Raw genomic sequence first — 22,908 nt, 5'->3', positions numbered from 1 at the left:
CGCGGCGAGGCCAAGGGTCAAGTTCGGAGCACCGCGGGCCCCCAAAGCCTGCGGCCTCGGTTAATGCGTGGTGGTTGATTGGACGTGGGTGTCTCCGCTTCCCCATGTTGCCTCGGCAACTGCACGACTTGACAAGTCCCTGAGACATGCAAGGAAAACCATTATTACATGCGATCGTGGGAGACGCCGATTGGCCTTCTCTTGCTATAAATGGGGAGGGGGGCGGAGCCCCCGTTGCCCATCTCTTCCTTGCTTGCTTGCTCCTTTCTCCTTGCTCCATCACTTGCAGTGACACCCATGGCACCATGAAGGAAGTTCTCCGCCGCCAAGAATGGAAGGCCCCTCGCGAGGGACCCGGCTCCCTGGCGCCCAAGCGCGGCCACAGCCGCCCGTGCAAGCATGCCACGACCCCCGCCATGGCCCATTGTCGAGACGGCGCCATGGCACGCGGAGTGGGTCATCCCAGCCATGGTGGTCCAGTTGATGAGGGGAGGCGTGCCATGGTGGCGCGGCCTCCTCGTCCGCGCTTCCACACGGTGGAGGTGTCGTCGGAGTTTGTCGTCTGGTCGGAGAACCCGGCCAGCAACTGGCTCCAACTTCCGCGCTTCTTCGCCAGCGAACTGCCGGCCTCTGGTCTAGGCGGACTCTAGCTGCAGGCGGATGGCTGCTGCAGCAAGGCCTCTTGGGTTGTGGTCAAGACTTCCGCCGCGGGCAACATAGCCCTGGCCCACGGCTGGCAGACATTTACCCGCGCGCGCGGCCTAGGCAGGCGGTGCACCCTCCACTTCAGGTACGATGGTGGATCGACCCTTTATGTGAGGGTGTTTGGGGAAGATGGTCGTCGCGTCGGGTGCTGCCCCGAGGCGAACGACAGTGAGGAGGTACTCGGCCTTGGGGACTGTCGCGACGAGGACGAGGGCGAGCCCGCCCTCGGCGGCGATCGTGTCTTGTCCAGCTACGGCGGCTCTTCCTCCGGCAACAGCTCCAGTAGTGGCGGCTATGACCAGCCGCCGCGCCTGTTTTGAAGGCGGTAGTGGGTCGTCTCGTTGCCGCACCTCCATGAAGCATGAGGAAGGATCTGGCTAGGCTCGGGGTAGTGCTAGGTGTCTGTCCTCACGGATCGCTGCAACACTACTTTTGTTTTGCTCTTTTCCTGCATCAAGAATGAAACCAGCATGGGCCCAGGGGGGCATGTATCGAACTATGGTTCCTTGGTTATATCAGTATGTGTGTCGTTCTTGTGCTGTGTCGTTATTTTGCGCGAAAATAACTTAACCTGGTATACTCAGGACGCCCTCTTCCTCGCGAAGCGTTTATTTCTTCGCATCCATCTTGCCTTGGTGGCCTACATTCGCTCAGGAACTGTGAAAAACTCGTTAGGAAGTGCGTTAAAAGATTTGCCGTTCATCCTGGCCCTGACCTGGCGCTTTGTATCGCGGTACCCGAGGGGCACGGGCTAGGAGAGGTGCGCCAACTTTTGAGCTCGAACGAGGGTGGCTCGCGAGAAGACAGAAAGGAGAAAAAATGCTCGCGAGGGGCACCTGCCTAGCCCCCTCGTGAGGCATGCGAGAGAGAGAACATGAGCAAATTCGAGTCGGAAAAAATGCAGTGAGAGGCGAGGGAATCAAATCGTCAAGGAACTCCAAAGGCAAACTTTGATTAAGGAAAAGCGAGTCAACTACGGAAAGCAAATGAAAAGACGCGTCCGGCACCTAATCTAGTCTTCAAGTCTTCTCACCACCGCGGAGCTAAGTGTTGTCCACTAGGCGTGCGAGGGAGCCCCAGGGCCTGAGGCCGGCGCTCCTGAGACTCCGGGGCGTGTACATCCCCACTCATTATTACGTGAGAGTGTCACGGGCGGCGATTCTTCATAGGCACCGGGCCTTCTTCACAGGCTCTGGGCCTTTCTTCTCAGGCTCTGGCCTTGCTTCTCAGGCTCTGGGCCTTGCTTCATGGATAGAACTTCCGGAGGTGCTGGATGTTCCAGGCGTTCTGGATGGGTATCCCGTCCTGCGTCTCCAGGCGCGCTGCACCCGGCCTGGAGACATGGACGACCCTGAACGGGCCCTCCCACATGGGCGAAAGCTTGTGCAGCCCTTCTCTGGAGAGGACCCGCCTCAAGACAAGGTCGCCCACCTCGAGCGTCCTGGAGCGGATGTTGCGGCAGTGGTATCGCCGCAGCGCTTGTTGGTACCTTGCCGCCCTCAACGCGACTTGCGACGGCGTTCCTCTTCTAGCACGAGATCCATCCCCCGCATGGCGTCCTACTGCGTTTCGTCGAATGCTAGGACCCGTGCGGAGCGATGCTTGACCTCGTGAGGAAGGACTGCTTCAGCTCCGTAGATGAGGAAGAATGGAGTCTCGCCTGTTGGCTTGGTGGCGGTGGTTCGGATGGACCACAGCACGGACTAGAGCTCATCGTGCCAGCCCCTGCCGCAGGCCTCCAGCTTCTTCTTGAAGGTCCTGTCCTTGAGGCCCCTCAGGACCTCCGTGTTAGCGCGCTCGGCCTGACCGTTACTCCTGGGGTGGGCCACTGAAGCGTAGTAGATCTGCGTTCCAAGGTTAGCACAGTAGGTTTTGAAGAGATTGCTAGTAAACTTCAAACCGTTATCTATGATGATGCGGTTGGGGACCCCGAAGCGGCTCACGAGGCCCTTGATGAACTTGACGGCTGAGTCGGCTGGAATGGTACAGACGGCTTCCACTTCCACCCACTTGGTGAATTTGTCGATGGCGACGTAGAGATAGCGGTAGCCCCCTGGCGCCCGGGGGAACGGGCTTAGGATGTCAAGCCCCCATACCGCAAACGGCCATGTGAGTGGGATGGTTTGGAGGCCCTGAGCAGGCTGATGGATTTGCTTGGCGTGGAATTGGCAAGCTTCACAGGACTTCACTAGCTCGGCCGCGTCGTTGAGTGATGTAGGCCAATAGAACCCACTGCGGAACACCTTGTCGACGAGGGTCCATGACGACGAGTGGTGTCCGCAGTCACCGCCATGTATGTCAATCAGCAACTCCCCTCCCTGATCGCTGGAGATGCAGCACAGCGTGACATCGTTCGGTCGTTTCCTGTATAACTCGCCGTCTTGGATACAATATGTCGTGGCTTGCCGGGCCACGCGCTCCGCGTCCTCTTCCTTCTCCGGTAGCATCCCGTGCATCAGGTACTCTTTGAATTCCTTGATCCAGCACTCCTCCTGGGGCTCGAGCGCCAAGAACAGCCGAGCTCCTGAGGTCGGGCCACAGGCTGGGGCTCCCGTGGCCGGGGGCTGTGGGAGCTCCTCCCGAGGCTGAGTCATGCTTGAAAGAGGTGGCGTAGCTGATGGCTTGAAGAGCTGCTCTTCGAAGAAGCTGGGCTCCTGCGGTTGCCGCTTGGATGCTCTCCTAGCGATGTCATCAGCTTCCCTGTTGGTGCCCCGGGGCACGTGCTGCAGCTCCAGGCCCGAGAACTGCTTTTCCATCTTGCGCACCTCCGGGAGGTAGGCCTCCATGTGCTCGTCCTTCAGCTCATACACCTTGTTGGAGAAGTTGACGAGGAGCTGCGAGTCACCTTTGATGGTGAGGCACTTCACCCCTAGAGCCGTCGCAGCCCTCAGGCCAGCTATGAGGCCTTCGTATTCTGCGATGTTGTTGGAGACGTTCTCGTCGTGCTGAAAACAGAGTTGCACGACGTAGTAGAGCTTGTCCTGAGTAGGCGAGATGAGCACTGCTCCACCCCCCGCACCCTGGTGCGCGAAGGCGCCATCGAAATACATGACCCAGCCGTCTGGTGCCTCGCTTCCTGGGGAGGTGGACCGGTCTTCTCCTTCCTCAAGAGCCAGGGCATCTGTCCATTCTGCCACAAAATCGGCGAGCGCGACTCCCTTGATGACCCTGGTAGTGCTGAACTCCAACTGGAATGCTTGCAACTCGATGTTCCACTCAGCGACCCTTCCGGCTGAGTTAGGGCTCCTGAGCACCCTCTCCAATGGGTAGGCGGAACGACCTTGATGGGGTGGCCCTAGAAGTAGTGTCGCAGCTTGCACGAGGCCACCAAGAGTGCGAGCAGGAGCTTTTGCGGCATGGGGTAGCGCACCCTCGCGTCCCGCAGTACGATGCTGACGAAGTACATCGGGTGCTCGACAAGGGCTGGCATACTGTCGAGGCTCGGGTCCCGCGGAGATTGTGGCATATCATGAGGTGGTGGGTTTCCTGAGACCTGACCGTCCTCAGGAGCTTCTGCGATGTTGCCCTGCTAAGCTTGGTCTTCCGCCGCTGATGGCTTTGCTGCGCCTTCTTGATCCCGCGCTGCATCAGCTCTGGCTTGGCGCGGCACACCCTTGTCTTGGCGCTCCTCCCGAACCGCCACCAGCGCCGCGCTGGCGGAGTACGGGGTGGCAGCAAGGTAGAGCACCAGAGGCTCGAGAGGCCGTGGTGCCACCATCACTAGGGGGCTGGTGAGGTATTTCTTGAGGTCTTGGAAGGCCCGATCGGCCTCCGGGGTCCACTCGAACGGGCCCTTCTTCTTCATGAGCTTAAAGAAGGGTAAGGCGCGCTCGCCTAGCTTGGAGATGAAACGCCCTAACACGTTCACCCGCCATGCTAGCTTCTGCATCTCCTTGAGGGTCTATGGTGGGCTCATGTCTTCTATGGCTCTGATCTTCTCCGGGTTCGCCTCGATCCCTCTATGGGATATGAGGAACCCCAGTAGCTTGCCGGAGGGGACACCAAACATGAACTTCTCCGGGTTAAGCCTCAAGTTCACTTGGCACAAGCTCTCGAAGGTCTCCTCCAAGTCTCGGATCAATGTCCTCGCCTCGCGAGATCTGACCACTATGTCATCAACGCGGCCTCTGTGTTTCTGCCGAGCTGCCGCCCCAAGGCGATTTGCATCAACCGTTGAAAGGTTGCACCCACGTTGCGCAGCCCGGAGGGCATGCAGGTGTAGCAGTACACCCCGCATGGTGTCAGGAAGGCTGTCTTCTCCACATCCTCCACCGCCATCTTGATTTGGTGGTATCCTGAGAATGCATCCAGGAAACATAGCAAGTCGCACTCACCGGTGGAGTCAACGATTTGGTTGATGCGTGGAAGCGGGAATGGATCCTGGGGGCATGCTTTGTTAAGGTTGGTGAAGTTGACACACATCCATTCCTTCCCGCCTTTCTTCGGTACTACGACGGGGTTCGCCAGCCATTCGGGGTATCAAACTTCTCGGATGGTACCTGCCGCCTCCAGCTTGTGTGTCTCTTGGATGATGAAGGCCTTCTTCTTAGTGGACTGTTGTCTTGCTCGCTGTTTCACCGAGCGTACGTTGGGGCACACCCTTAGATGATGCTGGATTACCTCTCTCGGGACCCCTACCAGCTGATTGGGCTCCCACGCGAATATCTCCTTGTTCACGCGCAAAAACCTCACCAAAGCTTCTTCTTGTCCTGGGTCAAGGCCGGTTCCTATGGTGAAGGTGGCTCTTGAAGACCCGTCCTCGTTGACCGGCACCTGCTTGGTCTCCGCCTTGTCTTGAGTGAACAGCCGCTTCTTCTTGGTGGGGGCGGTCTCCTTGGCCTCGGGCGTACCGGCGCCGGCTGGCTGTGCTGCTGTCGTGGTCTTGAAGGCGAGCCTGAGCGCCGCCACGGCCTCCTCAGTGTCCCCCTTGATGGTGAGGACGCCCTTGCTCCCTGGCATCTTCATGAGGTTGTAGGCCGGGTGAGTCGCCGCCATGAACTGAGCGAGAGCCGGGTACCTGAGGATGGCATTGTACGGGAGACCGATGCGGGCGATGTCAAAGTCCACCAGCTCTGTGCGATAGTTGTCTCGCGTGCCAAAGGTGACAGGGAGGCGGATCTGCCCCAGAGAGTGGGCAGCTCCACCACCCACTCATGTGAAGGGCTTGCTGAGGCCGAGCCGTTCGAGCGGCACATGAAGAAGGCTAAAGGCTTCTACGGAGAGCAAGTTGAGGCCGGCATCGCCGTCGGTGAGGGTCTTGGTAACAGCCACATTGCAGATGGTGGGTGTGCAGAGCATCGGGAGCATCCCGGAGCCGGCGGTGGAGTCGGGGTGGTCTTCCGAGCCGAAGGTGAGGTCGGCCTCCGGCGGAGCCCCCGGGCGCTTGCAGGCTGCCCCAATCTGACGGAAGAAAGGCTTGACATGGCGATCTGAAGGCGGTGCTTGGGAGCCACCCAGCAGTGCCGCGACTGTGTGGTGCGCCGGCGTAGCGTAGCGCGTGGTGAAGAGGTTGCGGAGTTCCCCCCCAGGATGCCACCGTGGATCCCGAGAGGTTGAGCAGCCAGGCGCGCGGCTTGTCGGCGAGGGCCATGGGGAACCAGTTCTCCATGATCTTGTCGTCGCCTCCGGCTTCGAGGATGGCCTCCTCATACGCTAGCAGGAACGACGCCGAGTCCGCTGCGCCGTCGTAATGCGGCGGCATCTCCGGCTTGAACTTGGCCGGCCACTTCACTCGCCGCAGGGCAGGGGCCAGGGCTCGGTACCCAGACTCCCTGCTGCTGGTGTTGGCCGTAGAGGTGGGTGGCGGGGCACCTACCATGGGAGCGTAGTGCGGCGGTACGGGCGCAGGTTGGTGGAGAGGTGCCCCGGCACACCCCTACATGGCGCGCCAAATGTCGGATGTGGGGTTTCGGCAAACCCTTAAGGTTCGAACACTGGGGTGCGCGCGAAGTCTTTCCTTCCCACCAATCTGCGCCCTAGCTCGCTAAGATCTCGCGGACGAACTCGACGAACTCGCAACACGGAAAGGCATGAGGTTTATACTGGTTCAGGCCACCGTTGTGGTGTAATACTCTACTCCAGTGTGGTGGTGGTGGATTGCCTCTAGGGCTGATGATGAACAGTACAAGGGAAAAACAACCTCCTGAGGTTGAGGTGTTCTTGTGAGTAGGCCCTCGATCGGGTTGGATCAAGCTAAGATGAGATGCCTCTACTATGGTGGCTAGCTCTACTTATATAGGCCCTGGTCCTCTTCCCAAATGTCGAGCGGGAAGGGAGCCAACAACGGCGGGAAAATTTGAAGGGGGACGGCTAGTACAAGCTATCCTGACAAAAGCGGTCTTCGCCTGCGAAAAGCTCTGGCGGTGACGCCGTCTTGGGCTCCACGATGACCCCCGTCTTGTTGTCCTCCTGGTCTTGGTCTCGTTGCACCAATATAGCAACCTTTGCCTGATGCCTCGGTACTCTTCGTCTGCGCTGGCCTCCTTAGCACCAGAGAGGAAATAAGGACGCTGTGCGCGCTGGCGCCCGCCTGGTATCGTGTGTCATGGCTCACATCACGAGGGCCTCGTGAGGTTTGCCCCGCCTTGATATCTCCGCTCCTCGCGAGCCTGCCTAGCTAGGCTACTCCAGAGGAGGTCTTGCATCGTTTGCCTCGCGAGGGTCTTGGATGCCTTGTTGATGAAGATGGGTCGTACGGCCTGCTGGCTTAGCCACGCCGTGGGCCGCAGGCAGGCAAGTCTGTGGACCCCCGTTCCCAGAACGCCGACAATAGGGGAGTCCGCAAGGGGTGGCGTGTGCCCCCCTCCAAGGGAGTCTGTATTGAACAAGGAGGAGGGGGCGCGGCCCCCTTTCCCTCTCCCTCTCCCTCTCCTTCCTTTTCCCCTCCGATGAGAAAGAAAGGGGGGCAAATCCTACTAGGAGTGGAGTCCTAGTAGGACTCCCCCCTCCTTGGAGCGCCCCCTTGGTGGCCGGCCTCCTCCTCCCCTCCTTTATATATGGGGGCAGGGGGCACCCCAAAGCACAACAGTGAAGGAAATATGCCCTAGAGGCAATAATAAAGTTATTATTTATTTCCTTATATCATGATAAATGTTTATTATTCATGCTAGAATTGTATTAACCGGAAACATAATACATGTGTGAATACATAGACAAACAGAGTGTCACTAGTATGCCTCTACTTGACTAGCTCATTAATCAAAGATGGTTATGTTTCCTAACCATGGACAAAGAGTTGTTATTTGATTAACGGGATCACATCATTAGGTGAATGATCTGATTGACATGACCCATTCCATTAGCTTAGCACCCCGATCATTTAGTATGTTGCTATTGCTTTCTTCATGACTTATACATGTTCCTATGACTATGAGATTATGCAACTTCCGTTTGCCGGAGGAACACTTTGTGTGCTACCAAACATCACAACGTAACTGGGTGATTATAAAGGTGCTCTACAGGTGTCTCCAAAGGTACATGTTGGGTTGGCGTATTTCGAGATTATGATTTGTCACTCCAATTGTCGGAGAGGTATCTCTGGGCCCTCTCGGTAATGCACATCACATAAGCCTTGCAAGCATTGCAACTAATGAGTTAGTTGTGAGATGATGTATTACGGAACGAGTAAAGAGACTTGCCGGTAACGAGATTGAACTAGGTATTGAGATACCGATGATCGAATCTCGGGCAAGTAACATACGGATGACAAAGGGAACAACGTATGTTTTTATGCGGTCTGACCGATAAAGATCTTCGTAGAATATGTAGGAACCAATATGAGAATCCAGGTTCCGCTATTGGTTATTGACCGGAGACGTGTCTCGGTCATGTCTACATTGTTCTCGAACCGTAGGGTCCGCACGCTTAACGTTACGATGACAGTTTCATTATGAGTTTATATATTTTTATGTACCGAAGGTTGTTCGGAGTCCCGGATGTGATCATGGACATGACGAGGAGTCTCGAAATGGTCGATACATAAAGATCGATATATTGGAAGCCTATATTTGGATATCGGAATCGTTCCGGGTGAAATCGGGATTTTACCAAAGTACCGTGGAGTTACCGGAACCCCCCCGGGGGTTATTGGGCCTACATGGGCCCTAAGGGAGAAGAGGAAAGGAGGCAAGAGGTGGCCGTGCGCCCCTCCCCTCCCTAGTCCGAATAGGACAAGGAGAGGGGGGCGGCGCCCCCCTTTCCTTTCCCTCTTCCTCCTCTTTCCCCCTTCTCCTTCTCCAACTAGGAAAGAAGGGAGTCCTACTCCCGGTGGGAGTAGGACTCCCCCTTGGCGCGCCCTCCTTGGCCGGCCGCCCCCTCCGCTTGGCTCCTTTATATACGGGGGCAGGGGGCACCCTAGAACACACAAGTTGATCTTCGTGATCGTTCCTTAGCCGTGTGTGGTGCCCCCCTCCACCATATTCCACCTCGGTCATATTGTAGCGGTGCTTAGGCGAAGCCCTGCGACGGTTGAACATCAAGATCGTCACCACGCCCGTCGTGCTGACGGAACTCCTCCCCGAAGCTTTGCTGGATCGGAGCCCGGGGAGCGTCATCGAGCTGAACGTGTGCCAAGAACTCAGAGGTGCCGGAGTAACGGTGCTTGGATCGGTTGGACCGGGAAGACGTACGACTACTTCCTCTATGTTGCGTCAACGCTTCCGCTTCGGTCTACGAGTGTACGTAGACAACACTCTCCCCTCTTGTTGCTATGCATCACCATGATCTTGCGTGTGCGTAGGAATTTTTTTGAAATTACTACGTTCCCCAACAGTGGTATCAGAGCCTAGGTTTTATGGTTTGATGTTATATGCACGAGTAGAACACAAGTGAGTTGTGGGCGATATAAGTCATGCTGCTTACCAGCATGTCATACTTTGGTTCGGCGGTATTGTTTGATGAAGCGGCCCGGACCAACATTACGCGTACGCTTACGCGAGACTGGTTCTACCACCGTGCTTTGCACACAGGTGGCTGGCGGGTGTCAGTTTCTCCAACTTTAGTTGAACCGAGTATGGCTACGCCCGGTCCTTGCGAAGGTTAAAACAGCACCAACTTGACAAACTATCGTTGTGGTTTTGATGCGTAGGTAAGATTGGTTCTTGCTTAAGCCCGTAGCAGCCACGTAAAACTTGCAACAAACAAAGTAGAGGACGTCTAACTTGTTTTTGCAGGGCATGTTGTGATGTGATATGGTCAAGGCATGATGCTAAATTTTATTGTATGAGATGATCATGTTTTGTAACCAAGTTATCGGCAACTGGCAGGAGCCATATGGTTGTCGCTTTATTGTATGCAATGCAATCGCCCTGTAATGCTTTACTTTATCACTAAGCGGTAGCGATAGTCGTAGAAGCATAAGATTGGCGAGATGACAACGATGCTACGATGGAGATCAAGGTGTCGCGCCGGTGACGATAGTGATCATGACGGTGTTTCGGAGATGGAGATCACAAGCACAAGATGATGATGGCCATATCATATCACTTATATTGATTGCATGTGATGTTTATCTTTTATGCATCTTATCTTGCTTTGATTGACGGTAGCATTATAAGATGATCTCTCACTAAATTTCAAGATAAAAAGTGTTCTCCCTGAGTATGCACCATTGCCAAAGTTCGTCGTGCCCAGACACCACGTGATGATCGGGTGTGATAAGCTCTACGTCCATCTACAACGGGTGCAAGCCAGTTTTGCACACGCAGAATACTCAGGTTAAACTTGACGAGCCTAGCATATGCAGATATGGCCTCAGAACACTGAGACCGAAAGGTCGAGCGTGAATCATATAGTAGATATGATCAACATAGCGATGTTCACCATTGAAAACTACTCCATTTCACGTGATGATCGGTTATGGTTTAGTTGATTTGGATCACGTGATCACTTAGATGATTAGAGAGATGTCTATCTAAGTGGGAGTTCTTAAGTAATATGATTAATTGAACTTAAATTTATCATGAACTTAGTCCCTGATAGTATCTTGCTTGTTTATGTTGACTGTAGATAGATGGCCCGTGCTGTTGTTCCGTTGAATTTTAATGCATTCCTTGAGAAAGCAAAGTTGAAAGATGATGGTAGCAATTACACAGACTGGGTTCGTAACTTGAGGATTATCCTCATTGCTGCACAGAAGAGTTACGTCCTGGAAGCATCGCTGGGTGCCAGGCCTGCTGCTGATGCAACTGACGATGTTAAGAATGTCTGGCAGAGCAAAGCTGATGACTACTCGATAGTTCAATGTGCCATGCTTTATGGCTTAGAACCGGGACTTCAATGACGTTTTGAACGTCATGGGGCATATGAGATGTTCTAGGAGTTGAAGTTAATATTCCAGCAGAATGCCCGGATTGAGAGATATGAAGTCTTCAATAAATTCTATAGCTGCAAGATGGAGGAGAATAGTTCTGTCAGTGAGCATATACTCAAGATGTCTGGGTATTGTAATCACTTGATTCAACTGGGAGTTAATCTTCCGGATGATAGCGTCATTGACAGAATTCTCCAATCACTTCCACCAAGCTACAAGAGCTTCGTGATGAACTATAATATGCAAGGGATGGATAAGACAATTCCCGAGATCTTCGCAATGCTAAAGGCCGCGGAGGTAGAAATCAAGAAGGAGCATCAAGTGTTGATGGTCAACAAGACCACTAGTTTCAAGAAAAAGGGCAAAGGGAAGAAGAAGGGGAACTTCAAGAAGAACAACAAGCAAGTTGCTGCTCAGGAGAAGAAACCCAAGTCTGGACCTAAGCCTGAAACTGAGTGCTTCTACTGCAAGCAGACTGGTCACTGGAAGCGGAACTGCCCCAAGTATTTGGCGGATAAGAAGGATGGCAAGGTGAACAAAGGTATATGTGATATACATGTTATTGATGTGTACCTTACTAGAGCTCGCAGTAGCACCTGGGTATTTGATACTGGTTCTGTTGCTAATATTTGCAACTCGAAACAGGGACTACGGATTAAGCGAACACTGGCAAAGGACGAGGTGACGATGCGCGTGGGAAATGGTTCCAAAGTCGATGTGATCGCGGTCGGCACGCTACCTCTACATCTACCTTCGGGATTAGTATTAGACCTCAATAATTGTTATTTGGTGCCAGCGTTGAGCATGAACATTATATCTGGATCTTGTTTGATGCGAGACGGTTATTCATTTAAATCAGAGAATAATGGTTGTTATGAGTAAAATCTTTTATGGTCATGCACCCTTGAAGAGTGGTCTATTTTTGATGAATCTCGATAGTAGTGATACACATATTCATAATGTTGAAGCCAAAAGATGCAGAGTTGATAATGATAGTGCAACTTATTTGTGGCACTGCCATTTAGGTCATATCGGTGTAAAGCGCATGAAGAAACTCCATACTGATGGACTTTTGGAACCACTTGATTATGAATCACTTGGTACTTGCGAACCGTGCCTCATGGGCAAGATGACTAAAACGCCGTTCTCCGGTACTATGGAGAGAGCAACAGATTTGTTGGAAATCATACATACAGATGTATGTGGTCCGATGAATGTTGAGGCTCGTGGCGGATATCGTTATTTTCTCACCTTCACAGATGAATTAAGCAGATATGGGTATATCTACTTAATGAAGCATAGGTCTGAAACATTTGAAAAGTTCAAAGAATTTCAAAGTGAAGTTGAAAATCATCGTAACAAGAAAATAAAGTTTCTACAATCTGATCGTGGAGGAGAATATTCGAGTTACGAGTTTGGTCTACATTTGAAACAATGCGGAATAGTTTCGCAGCTCACGCCACCCAGAACACCACAACGTAATGGTGTGTCCGAACGTCATAATCGTACTTTACTTGATATGGTGCGATCTATGATGTCTCTTACAGATTTACCGCTATCGTTTTGGGGTTATGCTTTAGAGACGGCCGCATTCACGTTAAATAGGGCACCATCAAAATCCGTTGAGATGACGCCTTATGAACTATGGTTTGGCAAGAAACCAAAGTTGTCGTTTCTTAAAGTTTGGGGCTGTGATGCTTATGTGAAAAAGCTTCAACCTGATAAGCTCGAACCCAAACCGGAGAAATGTGTCTTCATAGGATACCCAAAGGAGACGGTTGGGTACACCTTCTATCACAGATACGAAGGCAAGACATTCGTTGCTAAAAATGGATCCTTTCTAGAGAAGGAGTTTCTCTCGAAAGAAGTGAGTGGGAGGAAAGTAGAACTTGATGAGGTAACTGTACCTGCTCCCTTATTGGAAAGTAGTACATCACAGAAACCGGTTTCTGTGACACCTAAACTAATTAGTGAGGAAGTTAATGATGATGATCATAGAACTTCAAATCAAGTTGCTACTGAACCTCGTAGATCAAACAGAGTAAGATCCGCACCAGAGTGGTACGGTAATCCTGTTCTGGAAGTCATGCTACTAGATCATGATGAACCTACGAACTATGAAGAAGCGATGGTGAGCCCAGATTCCGCGAAATGGCTTGAAGCCATGAAATCTGAGATGGGATCCATGTATGAGAACAAAGTGTGGACTTTGGTTGACTTGCCCGATGATCGGCAAGCAATAGAGAATAAATGGATCTTCAAGAAGAAGACTGACGCTGATGGTAATGTTACTGTCTACAAAGCTCGACTTGTTGCAAAAGGTTTTCGACAAGTTCAAGGGATTGACTACGATGAGACCTTCTCACCCGTAGCGATGCTTAAGTCTGTCCGAATCATGTTAGCAATTGCCGCATTTTATGATTATGAAATTTGGCAAATGGATGTCAAAACTGCATTCCTGAATGGATTTCTGGAAGAAGAGTTGTATATGATGCAACCAGAAGGTTTTGTCGATCCAAAGGGAGCTAACAAAGTGTGCAAGCTCCAGCGATCCATTTATGGACTGGTGCAAGCCTCTCGGAGTTGGAATAAACGCTTTGATAGTGTGATCAAAGCATTTGGTTTTATACAGACTTTTGGAGAATCCTGTATTTACAAGAAAGTGAGTGGGAGCTCTGTAGCATTTCTGATATTATATGTGGATGACATATTACTAATTGGAAATGGTATAGAATTTCTGGATAGCATAAAGGGATACTTGAATAAGAGTTTTTCAATGAAAGACCTCGGTGAAGCTGCTTACATATTAGGCATTAAGATCTATAGAGATAGATCAAGACGCTTAATTGGACTTTCACAAAGCACATACCTTGACAAAGTTATGAAGAAGTTCAAAATGGATCAAGCAAAGAAAGGGTTCTTGCCTGTGTTACAAGGTGTGAAGTTGAGTAAGACTCAATGCCCGGCCACTGCAGAAGATAGAGAGAAAATGAAAGATGTTCCCTATGCTTCAGCCATAGGCTCTATCATGTATGCAATGCTGTGTACCAGACCTGATTGTGCCTTGCTATAAGTCTAGCAGGGAGGTACCAAAGTAATCCAGGAGTGGATCACTGGACAGCGGTCAAGAACATCCTGAAATACCTGAAAAGGACTAAGGATATGTTTCTCGTTTATGGAGGTGACAAAGAGCTCATCGTAAATGGTTACGTTGATGCAAGCTTTGACACTGATCCGGACGATTCTAAATCGCAAACCGGATACGTGTTTACATTAAACGGTGGAGCTGTTAGTTGGTGCAGTTCTAAACAAAGCGTCGTGGCGGGATCTACGTGTGAAGCGGAATACATAGCTGCTTCGGAAGCAGCAAATGAAGGAGTTTGGATGAAGGAGTTCATATCCGATCTAGGTGTCATACCTAGTGCATCGGGTCTAATGAAAATCTTTTGTGACAATACTGGTGCAATTGCCTTGGCAAAGGAATCCAGATTTCACAAGAGAGCCAAGCACATCAAGAGACGCTTCAATTCCATCCGGGATCTAGTCCAGGTGGGAGACATAGAGATTTGCAAGATACATACGGATCTGAATGTAGCAGACCCGTTGACTAAGCCTCTTCCACGAGCAAAACATGATCAGCACCAAGGCTCCATGGGTGTTAGAATCATTACTGTGTAATCTAGATTATTGACTCTAGTGCAAGTGGGAGACTGAAGGAAATATTCCCTAGAGGCAATAATAAAGTTATTATTTATTTCCTTATATCATGATAAATGTTTATTATTCATGCTAGAATTGTATTAACCGGAAACATAATACATGTGTGAATACATAGACAAACAGAGTGTCACTAGTATGCCTCTACTTGACTAGCTCATTAATCAAAGATGGTTATGTTTCCTAACCATGGACAAAGAGTTGTTATTTGATTAACAGGATCACATCATTAGGTGAATGATCTGATTGACATGACCCATTCCATTAGCTTAGCACCCGATCATTTAGTATGTTGCTATTGCTTTCTTCATGACTTATACATGTTCCTATGACTATGAGATTATGCAACTCCCGTTTGCCGGAGGAACACTTTGTGTGCTACCAAACGTCACAACGTAACTGGTTGATTATAAAGGTGCTCTACAGGTGTCTCCAAAGGTACATGTTGGGTTGGCGTATTTCGAGATTAGGATTTGTCACTCCAATTGTCGGAGAGGTATCTCTGGGCCCTCTCGGTAATGCACATCACATAAGCCTTGCAAGCATTGCAACTAATGAGTTAGTTGTGAGATGATGTATTACGGAACGAGTAAAGAGATTGCCGGTAACGAGATTGAACTAGGTATTGAGATACCGACGATCGAATCTCGGGCAAGTAACATACTGATAACAAAGGGAACAACGTATGTTGTTATGCGGTCTGACCGATAAAGATCTTCGTAGAATATGTAGGAACCAATATGAGAATCCAGGTTCCGCTATTGGTTATTGACCGGAGACGTGTCTCGGTCATGTCTACATTGTTCTCGAACCGTAGGGTCCGCACGCTTAACGTTACGATGACAGTTTCATTATGAGTTTATATATTTTGATGTACCGAAGGTTGTTCGGAGTCCCGGATGTGATCATGGACATGACGAGGAGTCTCGAAATGGTCGAGACATAAAGATCGATATATTGGAAGCCTATATTTGGATATCGGAATCGTTCCGGGTGAAATCGGGATTTTACCGGAGTACCGGGGGGTTACCGTAACCCCCCCGGGGGTTATTGGGCCTACATGGGCCCTAAGGGAGAAGAGGAAAGGAGGCAAGAGGTGGCCGCGCGCCCCTCCCCTCCCTAGTCCGAATAGGACAAGGAGAGGGGGGCGGCGCCCCCCTTTCCTTTCCCTCTTCCTCCTCTTTCCCACTTCTCCTTCTCCAACTAGGAAAGAAGGGAGTCCTACTCCCGGTGGGAGTAGGACTCCCCCTTGGCGCGCCCTCCTTGGCCGACCGCCCCCTCCCCTTGTCTCCTTTATATACGGGGCCAAGGGGGCACCCTAGGACACACAAGTTGATCTTCGTGATCGTTCCTTAGCCGTGTGCGGTGCCCCCCTCCACCATATTCCACCTCGGTCATATTGTAGCGGTGCTTAGGCGAAGCCCTGCGATGGTTGAACATCAAGATCGTCACCACGCCGTCGTGCTGACGGAACTCCTCCCCGAAGCTTTGCTGGATCGGAGCCCGGGGAGCGTCATCGAGCTGAACGTGTGCCAAGAACTCGGAGGTGCCGGAGTAACGGTGCTTGGATCGGTTGGACCGGGAAGACGTACGACTACTTCCTCTACGTTGCGTCAACGCTTCCGCTTCGGTCTACGAGGGTACGTAGACAACACTCTCCCCTCTCGTTGCTATGCATCACCATGATCTTGCGTGTGGGTAGGAATTTTTTTGAAATTACTACGTTCCCCAACAAACAGTTGTTCTCTTAGCCGTGTGCGGTGCCCCCCTCCACAGTTTACTCCTCCGGTCACAGCGTCGTAGTGCTTAGGCGAAGCCCTGCGCGGATCACATCACCATCACCGTCACCACGCCGTCGTGCTGACGAAACTCTCCCTCGATCCTCTGCTGGGTCAAGAGTTCGAGGGACGTCATCTAGCTGAACGTGTGCTGAACTCGGAGGTGCCGTACGTTCGATACTTGATCGGTTGGATCGTGAAGACGTTCGACTACATCAACCGCGTTAACCTAACGCTTCCGCTTTTGGTCTACGAGGGTACGTGGACACACTCTCCCCCTCTCGTTGCTATGCATCTCCTAGATAGACCTTGCGTGATCGTAGGATTTTTTTTTAAATTGCATTCTACGTTCCATAACACTTATATGCTCCACCCGAGGGGTCAGCCTTCGGCAGCCTAGTACCAGTAAGACATGTGGTGAAGCTTCTTTACGCCAAACTGACAATTCAAGGCTTAATCCATTGTTCAGTTGTGAAGGAGTGTAGCTGTTTGCTCTAGGTGAAGTTCAACTTTAACAGGTCTTCACTGAAACACTGGTATATTGAAACAACAATTGGAACGGAGGACACAATGGGCCCTCGAGATCTGGCGGGACTGCTGAAATTTGGGGTGGGCTTTAGGCCCATCTAGCAATTTCTAAAAATCTATGAGGGCCCATGTTGGTTTATTGGCACTAGGTGTAGTGGGAAGTTTAGTCCCACCCCGCTAGTGGAGAAGGAGTTGGACCTCTTTATAAGGGATTGTCTTCCACATGTTATTGGAGATTAAGAATATAAGAGGCCCTCGCGCACTCCTCCGCCGCCACCCACCTCGCCACGCCACGCCTCGCCTCGTCACGACGCGCCGCGGGCTGCGTGAATGAGCCGAGCCGAACTCACACCTACGCGCTTATTTTTTCCATTCACTAACGGAGAATTTCTGACAGCTGGGCATGATCTGAGACGTCGGATCGTGGGCTGTCACTGACTCGGACGTGGGTCGAGCCCACGTCTCTACACGCGGCTGCGCCTATATAAGTGTGCGGTGTCTCCTAACCCTAGCCGCCACGATCAGATCACATCTGCTCCACGCGCACGCCCACCATCGTTCCTTTGCTCCCACTGCCGTCGGTGACTCCATCCCGTCCGCCGCGTACACGGTCGACGGGAGAGCAGGTCTCCGAAACCCCGCCTCTCCGGATCCTGTACGGGAGAGGGGTGAATAGTTTTTGGGAAGCGACTACGCAACTGCTCGCTTCCATCCGTCTGCTTCCTCTACGTCCGCGTCATCTTCATCATCACCATGTCGCAGTCCAACGCTGACCGTCTCGCTGCCTAGAAACTCGAAGCCGACAAGAAGGCCGCCGAGGACGCCGCTGCTGCCACCGCCGCCGCGGCCTCTGCATGGCCTACTGGAGGGTATAACTCGTTTATCCCGCTCCTACTGTTTTCTGTTATAGCTATGCTAGCGTTATACGTAGATGTATCTTCCATTAGTGTAGCATGTGCTTGCATGATTCAATATCAGCATGTTGTTAATTCTGTCAATGCCATGCTAGTGATTTATCTATGGTTTAAATTAGTCGAAAAATTGCCTATTTACTCAACATCCCCTGTGTCGTTTGCTGATATAGGTTTGTATGTATCGTTTCATTGCCTATCTATCACTGTGAGATTGCTGTAGATTGGCCATGTCCTAATAGTCTAGTTTAATGTAACATTGCTCTACTGACATCCCTGGTTATTTGTTAGTCTAATTTTAGTGTCTTGTAAGTCAATTTACACTGCATTTTGTACTGCAATTCTTAGCTGATTTACATTGCTTTAGTGGATTTACACCGTAATCTATGGACTTACAGTGTATTTTGTCAGTGGATTTGCACTGTAATCCTTAGTGGAATTACAGTGTATTTTCTTGGTGGATTTACACTGTAATTCTATTTTGGATTTACAGTGTAATTATTACTGGATTTTTAGTGGTTTCTACAGTATAATTCTTAGTGGATTTACAAAATGTAATAGTGTTTTTTACAGCGTAATTTTCAGTGGACCGGCACTGTAATTCTTGAGCGATCTTGTAATTCTTTAGTGGAGTTACAGTGTAAGTCTCAGTTGATTTACAGTGTAATTCCTAGTGCTTTTGGGACTGTGTTTCGTTGATTTTTACAATGCAATTCCTCAGTGGATTTACACTGTAATTTCTAGTGCATTTTCTTAGTGGATTTACAAATGTAATACTGCAATTGCTAGTGGTTTTACAGCGTAATTTTTCAGTGGACCGACACTGTCTTTCTTGAGTGCTCTTGTAATGTAATTCTTTAGTGGATTTATAGTGTAAGTCTTAGTTGATTTACAGTGTAATTCCTAGTGTTTTTTGGACTGTATTTAGATGATTTTACAGTGTAATTCGCCAGTGGATTTACACTGTAATTCTTAGTGCATTTTGAAATGTATTTAGTTGATTCCTAGTGGATTTTTACATTGTAAATCTTAGTGTAGTCATTTTGGATTGTTGTCATGCTTGATGCAAATCACACGATTAATCTACTAGTTACACTGCAATCTACTGTATTTTAAACTAGACTGTAAATCTATTTGTTACATTGTAATTCCATTGTAAATTACACTGTAAATCTACTATAAATTACACTGTAAATCTTCTGAAATTACAATGTAAATGACACTTTTTATTTACTACAATTATACCATAATTCTACTGTATTTAAAACACTGTAATTCTATTTGTAAATTACACAGTAAGTCTATTGTAAATTACATTGTAATTGTACTGTACATTTATACTGTATTTTAGACTGCAATTCTACTGTAAATCTACTGGAAAATACAGTGTAATTCAAACTGTAAAACAGTCTTCTACTGTAATTCAACTCTGAATGTATTGTTTCAGAGTGACTTAACTGTGTGAGTTCAGTTCAACATGTGTGATGGTTAGGTTTTTATCTTCAAAGTTTACTGTAGTTGTTCCTTTTTTTTCTGTAATTGTCACTGGAATAACATGATTTACTGTTTCCGTTTTACTTTGCTTACAGTCCAACTATGTGATAGTTTCCTGTACTGAGGTCTTATATGTCTGCTGTATTTATCAGTATAATTTCTGCTTTTCTATGCCATTCCTGTTTGAAAGTTCTAATGTATATATGATTTACAGTTTTTTAGTAGTTTTATTCTCCCTGTAATCTTAGTGTAATATGTTTCCTGATGTACACTTGTCTCTGTTCCTTTCTTTCAATTTGGAGAAGCATTTCATGTCTTCTCTTTCTACCTTCATAAATCAGGATAGTTTGTCAGTATAGTCTTTTTCATGAGTTACAAGAACTATGGCCAGATATTGTACACAGTACTCATTTTTTCTGTAAAGTTTGATGCAATTACGATCTAGGTGTGCTTCTAGTGTCTACTATCTACTGGCTGTTAGAAGTGCTTCTACTATCTACTGGCTGCAGTCTCTAACTATTTTATGTTCTCCTTTTTTTGTAAATTGTAACAGAAATTAAAGGATTCATAAACATCATATTGATATAAGTGAATGCTGCAGTTGGACTGATGTACTTGACAGAAGCATCAGGGAGAGAGGTGATTTAGGGAGGACACCTGACATGTAATTATTCCATAGTGCAAACTAATTAGACCGATCGTTTCAGTTATTACTGTATCTTTTACATTTCAGAATGGTGTCAGTGGCTGCACTTCCTAGTTTAGTTCAGGTGTTTGCTTTTACTGTAGTGTTCCTTTCGCTTTTGTATTTGGGTCTCATGAAGTCATGATGTTGTTATAAGGGAGAGACTTGATATTGTTACTGACGGAGGCAACGTACATACATTCAGGAAACGGACATACATTCAGGAGAGGGACGTATAGTGGACAGGAACTCTTGGCAAGTTGTAATTGACTGAAAAACGACTGAAACCCAATTGGTTTTCATCCGGCTGTGAAATAGACAGCTAAAAAATTGATAAATTCTGGTCACTTTTCCAAACTAAATAAGACATCTTCTGACCTACGTTAACATGCAAAATGACGATTCCTTCCCTAGCTCGTCTCATCTTGCTGATGGGATCTCGAGAAAGAATGATCTTTCACATTGATATCATTTGTGCCAGTGATCATGGCGCTGCACCGAGCGGCCGCATGCGCACCCACGCCGCGCTGCTGGGCACGCCGGCGTGCACCACGAACCACAGGTAGTACCCCGGCGGCGCCACGCCGGGCGACGGCGGCGTGGCCACCTCCGCCTCGTACACCCCGACGTCCAGCTGCGCCACCCTCGTCACGGCCAGGTCCACCACCCGCTGGTTCATCCCGAACGAGTGCGTCGCGAACGCCGGCGCCACAGCCACCACGCGCACCACCTGATCTTCGGGTCCCCCTCCCGCCAGCGCGCCGCCGGGCACCTCGAACCGCACCGACGCCGCTTCCCCGTACCCGACCTCCGCTGGCGCCCCCAGCACCCGCGGCCGCAGGCCGTCGAGCCGCGTGTCGAGGTATGGCGGCAGGAACGCCTCCAGGCTCAGCTCCGTCGGGTACGTCACGTTGGCGAACACGTACCCGATGTGCGGGTTGCTCCCGCCGACGAGCACCCGGCCGTACGTGTCCAGCGTCGCCGACGAGTGGTACATCCTCGGGACGGTGGAGGCGGTCAGAACCTCGAACCGCGCGCCGTTCTGCGTGTCCGGCCGATACAGCACCGGATACATCACCGGCTCCCGTCCGAGCTCCCACCCCGCCGTCCCCGCCGCCGCGCCGTTCACGATGAGCACGTCACCGGTCGGGAGCAGCACCATGTCGCCCATCACCCGTGGCAGAGGCATCTCCTCCATGGCCCACACCGGGTTCGCGTCCGTCGGCGCGATGCGGCCGCATGTCCGCTCGGTCGGCACGAACGTGCCGTTCCGGAGCGCGAGCTGGTACGCCCCACGCGGCGCGCCCCCGCAGACCAGCACCTCGGCGTGCGTCGGGTACTCTGGGCGCAGCGGGAGGAGGACCGACGAGCCAGAGGACGGGTAGTTCCGCGGAACTCCGCCAGGGATCGTGGGGAGGCGGCGTAGCGGGGTGCGGTTGTAGGGGTCGAAGACGACGGCTCGGTCGTTGGCGAAGACGAAGACGGTGCCGTCGGGGAGGAGGTGGAGGAAGGGGTAGAGGTTGTTCTCGGCGTCCACCTCCGTGGTCTCGTCCAAGAACGGGAAGAAGGTCAGCGGCGGCGGGCCGTTGACGCCGTCGTGCGGGAAGAACTCGAAGTTGTACTGCCGCCGGCCGCCGAGGATGAGCACCCGCCCGTCGGCGAGGAGGATGTCAGTGGCGTACCATCGCCGCGCGGCCAGGAAATCCGGGAGGTCGACCCAGCCGGTCGTCGGGGAGAACAGGCGCGCGATGCGGTCGCCGTTGGAGAAGCCGCCGGTCTGGAGGAGCGTGCCGTTGGGGAGCAGCGCGGCGGACGAGCACCACGGGTTGGTGGCGAGCGGGTACGGGTGCAGCGCGTTGGACCGGAGGTCGAGGAGCACCGAGTGCGCGGAGCAGTCGGCGGGCGCGGCGGTGGCGTTCGGCGCGGCGGCCGCGGCGGCGCACGAGGCCGGGTCGAGGAGGGAGATGTTGGAGGGGCCGGAGTCGGTGCGGTCGAACATGAGGACGAAGTCCTCCGGGAGGAGCTGCATGTGCATGGCCGAGACGCCGATGTTGGCGTGGAGGAGCCGCCACTCGCCGGCCAGCGCGGCCGGCGACGTCGGCTGGGCAGGCTCCAGCTGCCACGCCGTGGCGTCGGCGCCGGCATTGTCGACGCGGCTGGTGATCAGCAGGAGGACGATGAGCAGGGGAAGGAAGGGTCTCGCCGGCTTAGGCATGGCTGCTCTGCGCGCGTGTCTTCTTTAAGTCGTTGCATCGCACCGTTGTGATGTGTTAGGATGGTATGTACAGTGTGATGTGGGTTTGTTGGGTGGAAGGTTGGTTTGGGGAGGTTGGCTTTGGATGGAAAACACGTTTGATAGCTAAAACTTGATATCCAACTGTCATTATGAAGTCAAACTTAAGAATTCCACCTAAGGTCCTTGCTCGCATCTTTTTTGTTAAATATTACGTAAGTACCTTGAAACAAATGATGCAAGTTAAATTTTCGAAAAAGATAACGCCTATACGTGTGGGCGTTAGCCAACTCAACCACACGCCTCCGTCGCCGTTCAACAGTTTCTCCACGAATCTTGGCATGTTTTGGCTGATTTTGTGTGCCACGTAGGACAAGTTGCGTGTGTGGTGTGTGAGAGTGTTCGCCCACACGCCGGTTGCCCCCCTGCGGTCAACGGTTGCCACTCGGAGGCGTGCGGTGGAACTGCTCTGCGCCCGCACGCCACGCCCGAACTGCGGTTGCCGTCAACCACGTCGCGCACTTCGCCCCCCCCCCCTCCCCTCATGG

General features: G+C 51.3%; 1 protein-coding gene across 1 annotated transcript; it reads right to left on the bottom strand.

Moving 5' to 3' along the window:
* Positions 1 to 20,504: 20,504 nt before the first annotated feature.
* On the bottom strand, positions 20,505 to 22,377 carry LOC125553656 (aldehyde oxidase GLOX-like). The gene has a single exon (XM_048717410.1). It carries the CDS (start codon positions 22,340 to 22,342, stop codon positions 20,612 to 20,614), a length of 1,731 nt encoding a protein of 576 aa, XP_048573367.1. The 5' UTR covers positions 22,343 to 22,377; the 3' UTR covers positions 20,505 to 20,611.
* Positions 22,378 to 22,908: the final 531 nt, after the last annotated feature.

The sequence above is a fragment of the Triticum urartu genome, chromosome 4 (genome assembly GCF_003073215.2).
Source record: "Triticum urartu cultivar G1812 chromosome 4, Tu2.1, whole genome shotgun sequence".
Taxonomy (NCBI): domain Eukaryota; kingdom Viridiplantae; phylum Streptophyta; class Magnoliopsida; order Poales; family Poaceae; genus Triticum; species Triticum urartu.
The sequence above is the reverse complement of the archived record's forward strand: the minus strand, read 5'-3'. Positions and strand labels throughout refer to the sequence as shown.

Bases quoted from the DNA above. Each gene is read 5' to 3' on its own strand.
- LOC125553656 (XM_048717410.1), bottom strand. From the start codon at position 22,342: ATGCCTAAGCCGGCGAGACCCTTCCTTCCCCTGCTCATCGTCCTCCTG.